General features: G+C 42.1%; 2 protein-coding genes across 6 annotated transcripts; one reads left to right on the top strand and one right to left on the bottom strand.

The window, feature by feature from the left end:
- Positions 1–774: 774 nt before the first annotated feature.
- LOC139559557 (2-oxoglutarate and iron-dependent oxygenase JMJD4-like) lies at positions 775–4,976 on the bottom strand. The gene is made up of 6 exons (XM_071375651.1): positions 4,488–4,976; positions 4,084–4,249; positions 3,633–3,758; positions 3,284–3,551; positions 2,989–3,135; positions 775–1,308 (listed from the first exon to the last, which is right to left on the bottom strand). Exons 1-6 carry the CDS (start codon positions 4,738–4,740, stop codon positions 973–975), a joined length of 1,296 nt encoding a protein of 431 aa, XP_071231752.1. The 5' UTR covers positions 4,741–4,976; the 3' UTR covers positions 775–972.
- Positions 4,977–5,159: 183 nt separating this feature from the next.
- Positions 5,160–11,155, top strand: LOC139559558 (synaptosomal-associated protein 47-like). Of its 5 annotated transcripts, none has more exons than XM_071375653.1 (6): positions 5,160–5,459; positions 5,954–6,483; positions 6,746–7,245; positions 7,595–7,719; positions 10,142–10,337; positions 10,760–11,155. In XM_071375653.1, the coding sequence occupies exons 2-5, from the start codon at positions 5,978–5,980 to the stop codon at positions 10,286–10,288; spliced, it is 1,278 nt and encodes a 425-aa protein (XP_071231754.1). In that variant the 5' UTR covers positions 5,160–5,459; positions 5,954–5,977; the 3' UTR covers positions 10,289–10,337; positions 10,760–11,155. The 5 variants fall into 5 exon arrangements, with proteins under 5 accessions (XP_071231754.1, XP_071231755.1, XP_071231756.1 ...); XM_071375654.1 differs by having other exon boundaries at positions 5,174–5,439; XM_071375655.1 differs by having other exon boundaries at positions 5,174–5,446; positions 7,598–7,719.
- Positions 11,156–11,850: the final 695 nt, after the last annotated feature.

Here is an 11,850-nt window from a genome sequence, read left to right as displayed (position 1 = left end):
GGCTGCCCGGAGCCCTGTTCTGTGAGCTCGCAATGAGTCGTCGAGCCACGGAGCAGGAGGGGAGGACCGAGCCGGCCTGGAGGATAGGGGACATAGAGAGTCAAAGGATGCAGAAAGGGAGGAGAGGAGGGTTGAGGAGGCAGAGTCAGGAGATAGGTTGGAGAAGGTTTGAGCAGAGGGAAGAGATGATAGGATGGAAGAGGAGAGAGTAGCGGGGGAGAGAGAGCGAAGGTTGGGACGGCGCGATACCATCCGAGTAGGGGCAGTGTGGGAAGTGTTGGATGAGAGCGAGAGGGAAAAGGATACAAGGTAGTGGTCGGAGACTTGGAGGGGAGTTGCAATGAGATTAGTGGAAGAACAGCATCTAGTAAAGATGAGGTCAAGCGTATTGCCTGCCTTGTGAGTAGGGGGGGAAGGTGAGAGGGTGAGGTCAAAAGAGGAGAGGAGTGGAAAGAAGGAGGCAGAGAGGAATGAGTCAAAGGTAGACGTGGGGAGGTTAAAGTCACCCAGAACTGTGAGAGGTGAGCCATCCTCAGGAAAGGAACTTATCAGGGCGTCAAGCTCATTGATGAACTCTCCAAGGGAACCTGGAGGGCGATAATAAATAATAATATAACTAATATAATAATAATATAACGATAATAAAACTCAATAAATATTGAGTTCATTGACACTATGCTGTTTGCCAGTTGTGCACTGTTTGCCAGTTGCTAGCTATTATCTTAAATATTACTTTATGCATCTCTGGTGTAATAAACATACGAGGACACAAAGTATGGACGTTTGTCATTTTATCAACATCTCATTCAGAACATACAAAAACACCCATAAACTCACACAGGATGACATTTTTTTTTTTGTGGGGGGGGGGGTCAAGATAACATCAGGCAAGTAATTTAGGCTACCTCTGAAACCAAAGCCTTATCAACTAAATGTATTGATAAAGATGCTCACAAAGGGATACTGGGTGGTCTATTCCTGGTAAAGGGAGTGCTGCCCTCTAGTGGAGAGCATGGTCTCTCGAATCTGCTGCAGCAAACTTTCAGGTTTTGAGCTCAGAGTTGAATGATCAAGTCTCTTAAAGTCTTCATTGCAGAGCATGCATTCTAGAATGTGAGCCACCCTCTGCAGGTCAAAGGCAGCATGGTGAAGCCCCAATGTGGCAAGGGTCTCTGAAAGATGACGTGGGTAATTTGAGGAGTTGTTTTCGGAGCAAGAACTCAAGAAGGACATGCGGTTGTCAGCGATAATCTTCAGGAAAGAGGCAAACTCCCCATAATCAATCCCAGAGCAAGACTTCATGATGACCTGTAAAACAAAATACCAACTCAGATTACACAGCTTTTTAAAATACATCTGCTTTGTCAGACAGTGCCTTTGGAAAGTATTCAGACCCCTTGACTTTACCACATTTTGTTATGTTACAGCCTTACTCTAAAATGGATAAAATAAAACCTCAGCAATCTACACACAATACCTCATGACAGTGAACAGGCTTTTCTTCATGTTTTAAAATGTATTAAAAATAAAACATAACTTATTTACATTAAAAATAAAACCAATACCTTATTTACATTAGTATTCAGACCTTTTGCTATGAGACTTGAAATTGAGCTCAGGTGCATTCTGTTTCCATTGATCATCCTTGAGATGTTACTACAACTTGATTGGAGTTCACCTGTGGTAAATTCAATTGATTGGACATGATTTGGAAAGGCACACACCTGTCTATATAAAAGCTCCCACAGTTGACAGTGCATGTCAAAGCAAAAACCAAGCCATGAGGTTGAAGGAATTGTCCGTAGAGCTCAGAGACAGGATTGTGTCAAGGCACAGATCTGAGGAAAGGTAACAAAAAATGTCTGCAGCATTGAAGGTCCCCAAGAACACAGTAGTATCCATCATTCTTAAATGGAAGAAGTTTGGAACCACCAAGACTCTTCTAGAGCTGGCAGCCCGGCCAAACTGAGCAATCAGGTGAGAAGGGCCTTGGTCAGGGAGGTGACCAAGAACCCGATGGTCACTGACAGAGCTCTAGAGTTCCTCTGGAGATGGGAGAAACTTCCGGAAGGACAACCATCTCTGCAGCACTCCACCAATCAGGCATTTATGGTAGTGGCCAGACGGAAGCCAATCCTCAGTAAAAGGCACATGACAGCCCGCTTGGAGTTTTCCAAAAGGCACCTAAAGACTCTCAGATCATGAGAAACAAGATTCTCTGGTCTGATGAAACCAAGATTGAACTGTTTGGCCAGAATGCCAAGCGTCACATCTGGAGGAAACCTGGCACCATCCCTACTGTGAAGCTTGGTGGCAGCATCATGCTGTGGGGAGGTTTTTCAGCGGCAGAGACTGGGAGACTAGTCAGGTTCGAGGCAAAGATGAAGGGAGAAAAGTACAGAGAGACCCTTGATGAAAACCTGCTCCAGAGCGCTCAGGTCCTCAGACTGTGGCAAAGGTTCACCTTCCAACAGGACAACGACCTTAAGCACACAGTCAAGACAACGCAGGAGTAGCTTCGGGACAAGTCTCTGAATGCCCTTGAGCGACCCAGCCAGAACCAGGACTTGAACCCAATCGAACATCTCTGGAGAGACCTTAAAATAGCTGTGAAGCGACACTCCCCATCCAACCTGACAGAGCTTGAGAGGATCTGCAGAATGAAAGAAACTCCCCAAATACAGGTGTGCCAAGCTTGTAGCCTCATACCCAAGAAGACTTGATGCAGTAATCACTGCCAAAGGTGCTTCAACAAAGTACTGAGTAAAGGGTCTGAATACTTATGTAATGTGATATTTTAATAAATTAGCAAAAATGTCTAAACCTGTTTTTGCTTTGTCATTATGGGGTATTGTGTGAAGATTAATGAGGGGGGGGGGGGGGGGACTCATTTTAGAACAAGACTAACGTAATAAAATGTGTAAAAAGTCAAAGGGTCTGAATACTTTCCGAAGGCCCTGTATGTCTATCTCCAAGTGTCTTATACACCTGGCAGTGCTGATGCCATGAATCCATAGTGTTCCTCCATTCCTCTATTTCCCTCTGGACAGCAGACAGCTCATTCTGAAGGAACTGCCACATAATGTCCACATTGCAGCCATTCAGCCAGTTATGGTTGATGGAGATGGTGTCTTCCTGCAAGATAATGAGACAGAAGTCAGGTTACTTAGTTCAAAATTAGCCATATGAACCATACAGGTGCTGATACTGATAATGATTTGTAAAAAACCTCTTGATCAAGTGTACCACTTAATTTGTCCCACATCCAAACTGCAGTACTTACCAAATTATAAACCTGATGGTGCCAACCACTGGGCACAAATATGATCTCCCCTGCTTCCTGAATGATCTCTAGTGGTTGGCAGGCCTCATCGCAGTGTGGGAATTGCAACTTGTCTCGAATCTCAGGGGCAGTGACGTCATAAGCAAGGTTGCCATGGCTGTCTCGTAGAAACTCTTCTTGGCCTGGGGGATACAGGAGCCATTTCTTCCTGCCACAGATGTTCGCTGACCAGCTGTAGGAGCGGAACACATCAGCGTGGAATGGCGTCCTATAGCAAAAATAAAGTACATGTTAGAGACAGATTTAAGAGAATATCCATTATAGACTATAATTAAATGTTTTGTTATACCATGAGCCTTTGGGTCCCATGTAGACGAACCGGTAGTCATCCACCTCCAAAGTATCCCAATACTCATTAAGCCAGTCAGAAGAAAAGAAGACTGGGGTAGTGTAAACGTTGTGTTCAGGAAAATCCCTGTGAAAGACAGAGGATGGAACCATTGAGCCATGTTTAGCTTATTCTTGATACAGCTACCTTCAGTATATACACATTATTTACATACTGTAAAAAATGTTCCAATCATTTTTTATTTATTTCACCTTTATTTAACCAGGTAGGCTAGTTGAGAACAAGTTCTCATTTACAACTGCGACCTGGTCAAGATAAAGCAAAGCAGTGCGACACAAACAACACCGAGTTACACATGGAATAAACAAACATACAGTCAGTAACACGATAGAAAAAAGTCTATATACAGTGTGCTCTTATTTCAGAGGCAACATACAGGTGAATTCAATACCTTGACATGTGCCAATCTTTCAGATAGAGACATCCTTTTGGTGACGAGTGTCCATTCTGTATGTACTCTCTCCAGTAGTGAATAAATTCCTTGAAAGGAATAATTTGTTTGGGGTTCGCATTGTATTCTTTCGCATTGCAGTTTGCAACTGGAACCGGGGTCTCATCTGCAAGAGGAAAAAAGAGAAATACTTTGAAAACACAATTTACAAAATGGGTTATTGGTTCATCATAACTGCAACACATGTTTCATTACCAAATATATCAGATAATTACACAAACAATGAGAAATGGTTGTCAAATCACAGATCAGAACAGCCCATCCATAGGCTAATCAAACTCATTCATTTGACATCAAAGTTATTGGACATTGTAATAGATATGTAGCCAACAACATTTATTTACCAAATTGCTGCAGCAGTTTCTGGAAGTTTGGCTTCCCCTCTTCAGTGACCCACTGTTTCCTACATTTCCAGTCTTCAGTAAATTTCCCCGAGAACATGCATGGGTGGTTAGGAAGTAAGTACTTTTTAAAGAATTTGGAATAGCTCAAATCCTTCTCTATGTAATCCACAAAGTGCGAAGACCAAAATTGTTCATAGGATTGCCTTGATATTTTAACGAGGCTACAGCAGTTATGATAAGACTCCCTGTCCATGATACTGAATGATGTAAACAAGTCCTGGGTGTAACGTTAACTAGCTAACTAATTAGCAAGCAAGCGACGTACCTAAACTATAGTGACATGATATGTCATATTAATTGCTTTTTCATCATTATTATTGGATTTATATTGCAAAGATAAGTCAAAAATGTGGAGAAGCTTGTTCGTTCATTCGAGCCTAAAAATAGCTTCCTATGGCTATGCTATTTTGCATTTTAGGGGACCACATTTATAGATGCACACGCCCAATATTTGCTTTAATTTGTTCGTTGTTTTTTTTTACACATGATTGTTTCCGTACTGTTTGCTAATTCAACGTTGAATGTCTTTAGTAAATATACACTTTGAAATTAGACATTAATAATGTTAATCTACACATTTCAAATAGCAGGATCATTGTTTCTAGACGGACTGTAAACATGTCTGTACTGAGGAAGTGACGTCTCTTCACGTCCAAACAAATCACCTGCTTGGGAACCAATCTGCGAATAGATTTTTTTCTTACATTTCTTTTTCTTTTACAATTATTAAAGTGGCACCTTAAAATATATATTAACCGTTTCCACGCAGAGCAGCTGTACTCAAATAATGACTACTAGCTTTTGCACCATCGATAATATGATCGTCTTACGCAACATTACAAAACTGTAGCTACTGATTTCCTGGAATAGTCATAACCCTGCAGGAGCTCAGGTGCCAGGTTTGTTTAAAGAGTAAACAAAAACATCAAACAATGTTGAATGATCGCTAGTTACCTATTTTGTTTGTTTGAACACGAATGCAATTTACTCCAAATACACATTTTCTTATCTTCTTTTATTTGAGAGGAACGCTTATGAAGAGGGCTGCTAGCTAGCTAGCTTCCTGACATGTTATGATTTTGCATGTTTTGCTAGTCAGCTAGCAAGCTTAGCATCGACATAGTGGCACTCTAATAAAGTAGCTAGTACACAGTAACATATGTATCTAGCTAGCTATACTGTCCATATAGTAGGTCTAAATAGCTAGTCCAAAATGCCTTGATTACCATGACAGCTAGCTACTTACATAACATAGCTTTACTGCTGGGTTGATTTAAATTCCTAGCTAGCATTTCCAACGTTTTAGTCTCTAATCTTTTATCTCGATTAACATATTGACCTTGATTCAAATATTATTTACAATACAACATTTTAACATTTTAACATGTTCACCCCTCTCTTCCTAGGTGAGCATCTGAAGCCAAGCCAAAATGACATGCCCAACCCGAGACATCCCCATCCACAGCTGGCCAGGCTCCTACTACATCAACAGTGAGAAGCGCTGGGATGCCGGCACCCTGTCCCTGACCCGCACCATGCTGCGCTTCACCTCAGACCAGAGCAAAGAGAACCTGGTTGGCTTCCGCCTCTCAAGGATCATGGAGATCAAGATGGAGTCGTCCAGCTTCATCTTCAGCACTCTGACTGTGTTGGAGCATGGGAATATCAAGCACTGGTTCGGCTCGCTGAGGCCCAACCGGGTGGTGGTCTACAATGTCCTGGAGCATTTCTGGAGGGAGAGGTTGTTGTCCCCATCTGCTGAGGTTCAGGGGGCCGAGGCACAGCCGACCAAGGGGAGGGAGCTGATTAACCTGGTTGCGGGGGCTCAGAGACGGCTAGGGGACACAGGGAATGTCCTCCACCACCAGGGAGAGCAGTTTGATAACATCATGCATGGCCTAGGCAAGATCGACTCTGATCTGGGCGTGGCAGACAGGTAAGGTGGATATTGAATTCTACCTCTGGCCCCTGTCAGTCCATTGTTTTATTGTTTTCAAATATTGTAGCTAATCATGGAGATTTTCCGAAGTTTTGATGCTTTTCTATCCACATGATGATTAAATATACATTAATATATAGTAGTGGTTAATTATTTGAGATTGTATAGCTATTATCCAGAACATGTTTACCCTTCATTTGTGTGAACCTTCACTGAATTGGATTCATTCCTCTAACTTCTGTCACCATTATCTCTGCAGGCTACTGTCTGAACTGGAGTCTCCCCCTTGGTGGCCTTTTGGCAAACTACCCTGGAAGAGTCAGCAGGATGTCAAGGCTGAGCATGCTGCCAGAGAGGCTGCTTGTAAGGGAACAGGAACAGGCAAGCACAGAGTGATCACCAGCGTACCAGCCATCGTCTCCAGAGGTGGAGACTCAAACCTGAAGCCTGGTTGCTTGATGGTGATGGTCTCCTCATTAGAAGTCCGAGACACAAACTATGTGCTCCTCCACCGCTTTCAGAGGGATGAGGTGGATGACATCCGGGTGCACAATCCGTATGAGATCAGTGTGAGGCAGAGGTTCATAGGGAAGCCAGACATATGCTTCCGACTCCTGTCGGCTAAGATGCCGGAGGCCATGTCTGTGCTAGAGATGCAGTATAAGAAGAAGGTGGAGTACACAAGTGAGTACTCTGCCTTCATGACGACCCCAGCTACGACCCCATGTGACCAGGATCAAGGTTCAATATGGAATGCAGGTAAGAAGTTTAGATTACTCTCTGTGGTCCCAGTCGGGGGTTCTTCTTTGTTTATTTTGCTCTGTACAATGACTTGTGTTTGGCCACCAAGTGGCAGTAAAGATCTATGGGTTTTAGCATGGCATATTGTTCAATACACATCTTGAGCTGAAATCTCATTATACACTCTAGCTTATTGATTTATTACATAGCTTATTGATTTATTACACAATTCTGATGCATGCCGTGTTTTGTTGTTGTTACGAGCTTTCCCCATTACATTATCATAGGGTTACTGTTACGCTCATAAGAAGATAATGTGTTTGTTTGAGGGGCCTTCTCACTATATCTCTGCCTCCTCCCTTGGCAGCAGGCCTGCTGCAGTACCAGGAGACAGAGGTCCCCATGACAGTCCCAGCAGGAGAGCTGTCCCAGTTGCAGGTGCATGTCCTTAAGCCAGAGGTCACTCAGGCTGAGGCTCAGGAAATCCGACAGGTGAGATACAATATTGGAATCTGGCTTCTAATGCCTCTTCCTGTATACTCAAGCATTTCATCCTATGGATCAAATGCTTTATAACAGTCTGAAGTTATACTGCCCTAACATTTTCTCTTTTTTGCATTCAGATAATGTTTCTACCTGTCTTGTAGACATCTGTTTTGAATTCAGAGGAAATGCATGATTGAATATCCATGTTATGATGCATTAAATGTATGCCATTTCAATAGCAGGTTTTAAAGAACAAGTGTAACTTTTCTGATGTTCTATGAAAATCATGGGAAGATAAATGCTCTATTTCCAGTCCAAACCAGAGATTCACTGTAATGATTTTTATTTTACGTATTTTATATATTAGTCGGTAAGACCACAAACCAAACTCCCATCGGGTTACAAGAGAGAGGGAAAGAGACATGGCCAGTTATTTGGTTAGACTTCTCTGGTCAGACAGTGTATAAAGTATTTCCATTCAAAGTCTCATAATGCTGAACAGTGAGCTCCATGCATGGTCGATGGTTGCAAGACATAAACAGTGACGCAAATGCAGTCAGTCATTTTTCGTTTAACACATTATTATGGGTTGCCCAGAATGGTATTTTCCATGTTAAACCTCTTCAAAACACAACATTTTGTCTATGTAATTGGTCGGTAATCCGTTACAGGTATGTTGTCATTTCCAGAATCCTCCTGAAACACAGGCTACAGTCTCTTGAGGCTTGGGTGTTTCTTACAGTCCCATTAGCAGTTCTGTAAAGCCGATTGAAGCTGAGGTTGAATGAGGCTTTTGTGGAAATTGCGTTCACAACGGCATAGTTAGTTAGATATTACAAGTTAAGTATTGACTACTTCAGAATGGTATCAATACGATTGTATCTCAATATAATTGTATATATAATCATTTTCAAACAAATCGATCATGTTAGTGACATTTTTCGCAATGAGTCTGTTTACAATCCAGGGACATGTGTTTTGTTTCTCTATCAATGGCTTATTATTTTGTGCCGATAAGTCATAATGGTTCTTTTGAACTACATAGCCTACCGCTTTCTGAAGTGGTATAGTAGTACACTTTATGACGCACCTAATTTATGTCATGAATTAGGTGAGAATCACTGTTAACCTGATTTCCTACCCAAGTGTACAGCAAATAGCCCCTTTTGTCAAAAGATATTTGATACCTTCGGATTATCAGTCAGTTTATTGTTCAAATCAGTTGAATATTTACAGTTTTTTTATGTGCTAAACACACAACTCACCTCACATCAGTTTAATTAGGTTATTAGCCTACTTTTTAAAACTTGAGTGTATTTTACCTACATGTCTGACTGTGTATGTTGAATGAAAAACAACTAACCAAATGTTCAGAAGTGGTGTGATAAAATTTACCTTCAACATTAGAATTTAGTTAAAGGTCCATTTTACAGTATATGGCACCAGAATCCCATAATTACTCTACAGTATATTTTGAAGTATTGATATCAGTCTATTTATCAAATTTTCCTCTGAAACTGAAGAAACCTTAGAAAGTGAATGCATGCAGTTGTCATTAAGGAGTGCGTTGAAATACTATCTGTCTGCTCGTTGCTGTCTGAAGCAGTTCCTGTGCACTGTTGCTGTGTCTGCGATTACTGGCCTCTGAGAACTGACATAACGTCAATGGGTGTGTGTGTGTGAGCATGTGTAGGATAACATAATATTAGTTTAGAAACCACGTGTTGGGGTGTGGAGTGAGTGTCTATTAAGTTTTGCTTGGCACAACAAGGTTGATTTAAGTTGTTCCATTGACCATAACGTACACAGTTGTTGGAGCGTGGAGATGGAGTTGCAGAATTCCCTGAACACAGAAAGTTGAAATAACAAATTGTCATTGACTTGTCTGTTATCGATGACCTCAGGAGACCAGAGACCTCTGTATAACCACCATGTGCTTGAGTATTGTATACTAGTCACATGAATATTGTGTCACACGGCGATTATGTCATGACCTAACGATGGAAGTACAGTTATTATAGATCGTTTTGGTTTTGTCGGCAGTCCCTTCATTGTTTTTAATTTTACAGCTGACAGCCATTCTGTCTTTTTGGCTCCGACAAGCAGTGGAAGAATAATTATGGCTGAGAAAAAAGTGTTATTCCTCCTCTCTGCTCATCTCCCCTGTCTTTTCCACTGACTGACTCACTCACTCCATGTCCTCTCGGGACATAACCCTAGACAAGACACTTTTCCACACCACTACAAGAATCAAGAGATTACTCCCACAGACCTGGGTCAAATACATATGTCAAATATTTGAGCTGAGCTTGATTTACTTTGCCCTGTACAATGGAACAGAGGAAATAGATTCAAAAGGGCCAACCACAAGTTAAATCAAGCATGTGTGTGTGTGTGCATCTATATGGCTCTCTGCCTACTCTCTCAGATGCTGATGCAGCTGAAAAACCTGGCTCTGGAGGCTGAGACTGAGCTGGAGAGGCAAGACGAGGCCCTGGATATTCTGACCAGCTCTACGGACCGGGCCACTATGCACATAGACAAACATACCTGCCGCATGAAGAGGCTGCTGTAGTTCACACACCAGCCAACCGACTCACTACAGCGCAGTCCAGAAATGCGCTGTGAGTTGCTGTTACCTTACGACAAATGTATGCTCCAAGAAAGTTTTGACATTTGTAACACATGTCTTGAGTCTCAGGTGTAGTCATACACCCTTACGTCATTGTAATGTGTAAAATATAGGTAAAATATAGAAATCAATGTTCCTCTCAATGTGGTAATTACCGACCAGTCCACTAGATGGCATTTACACCAAGGTAAGGAAGTGTTCACTCCCGTCAGCACGTTGTGGAGATATTGTCCTCGTAGCACTGTGAAGAACCATGAATAGATCCATACCTGGTTGTTGTTGTTGACGGATGATCGAATCCCTGGGTCTGTCACATAAGTATAGAGTGGTTTCTGATGTTGTACTTAAATCACTGTGAGGAACGATTGTCACACTGCTGCTAAATGTGTGTTTTTTTCCCTTCTTATTTTTCAGTTGCAGGTGTCAGTAAAGCCATCCCCTCCCTCCCTGCACATGGTTTCCCTCCAGCTCCCCTCCAGCTCCAAGTGTTGCATGTCCCCATGTTGCTGCAGAGTAAGTGATGCATCGAGTGGGATCACTGTATTATAATCCAGTTTGCAGTGGGTATGTAACAAAGTCCCTTGAAACTGTGTCCCTTGAAATTCACAGAATACTATTTGGTTACTACCTATTCTATAATGTACAGTACAAGAAAAAGCAGACGGCAACTCACAATCTTTCTAACATTGACACTGAATTTGGGGATATCTGTATAATCTTATTTGTATGAATGACTTGCATACTTCTATGTTGTACTGTAATTTATTTATTGTCTATTTATCATTGATAAACTGTGATTTAAACCCAAAATATCTGGTAAATCATGTTTTTCTTCGTACGTTTCATGCCTGAAGTTCCCCATGCTAATGTACTGGAGACAGTAGAGTAAGTATTTGAGTGGTGCCTAATTATCCAATAAAACACTTTTACATAGAAGACAGACGACTGGCTTCAATAGTACAGTACAACCCGCCCAGGTCATAAAAGGCAATATAGTTTCCTTTATTAATTAAAGAAGAATAATGACTAGAAAACAAAACAGGCAAAAAAAATGTCTTAACACTCAGAGAAATGCAAAGCAAGGCAACACCCAATGATAACAAGGTTCACATGTGACAAATTGGCATGGAGAATGTCAGAACACTGGTGAACGAAATGGAAGCGGAAGCTATTTACTATTGAAAGTAGTGCTGCATGCGAGTGGGTCCCTAGCCTGTTGAATGAAAGTGAGTGCAGAGTCCCTTTGTAAACAGGCCTGTTATTATAACATCCTGTTGGCAACAGGAGTTGGTTTGGCATCTGCGCAACACTCCTGTGGGGGCTGCGGGCAGGGGCCGCTAGCTTTCACGAGAGAGGGGGACCACCAGGAGCCAAGAGCCCAGATTCATTTGATTTGGCTGCAGGCGATGGGGTGGCAGAGCTCTCAATTATGACTCCGGACGAAGTTGAACTGCTAAACTGTTTTTTTAAAGAAGACTGACGACCTCTCAAATGTCTTGGCCCGG

This window comes from Salvelinus alpinus, chromosome 30 (genome assembly GCF_045679555.1).
Source record: "Salvelinus alpinus chromosome 30, SLU_Salpinus.1, whole genome shotgun sequence".
Classification (NCBI taxonomy): Eukaryota; Metazoa; Chordata; class Actinopteri; order Salmoniformes; family Salmonidae; genus Salvelinus; species Salvelinus alpinus.
This window is presented reverse-complemented; position numbering and strand designations above follow the sequence as displayed.

What these genes read in the sequence shown, in the direction of transcription:
- LOC139559557 (XM_071375651.1), bottom strand. Translation starts at nt 4,740, where the DNA reads ATGGACAGGGAGTCTTATCATAACTGCTGTAGCCTCGTTAAAATATCA. An exon ending in GAAACTGCTGCAGCAATTTG is followed by an intron (nt 4,250 to 4,487) that starts GTAAATAAATGT and finishes TTCCTCTTGCAG; the next exon opens with ATGAGACCCCGGTTCCAGTT. An exon ending in CATGGCATCAGCACTGCCAG is followed by an intron (nt 1,309 to 2,988) that starts GTGTATAAGACA and finishes TTTGTTTTACAG; the next exon opens with GTCATCATGAAGTCTTGCTC.
- LOC139559558 (XM_071375653.1), top strand. Translation starts at nt 5,978, where the DNA reads ATGACATGCCCAACCCGAGACATCCCCATCCACAGCTGGCCAGGCTCC. An exon ending in GATCTGGGCGTGGCAGACAG is followed by an intron (nt 6,484 to 6,745) that starts GTAAGGTGGATA and finishes TTATCTCTGCAG; the next exon opens with GCTACTGTCTGAACTGGAGT. An exon ending in AGGTTCAATATGGAATGCAG is followed by an intron (nt 7,246 to 7,594) that starts GTAAGAAGTTTA and finishes CTCCCTTGGCAG; the next exon opens with CAGGCCTGCTGCAGTACCAG.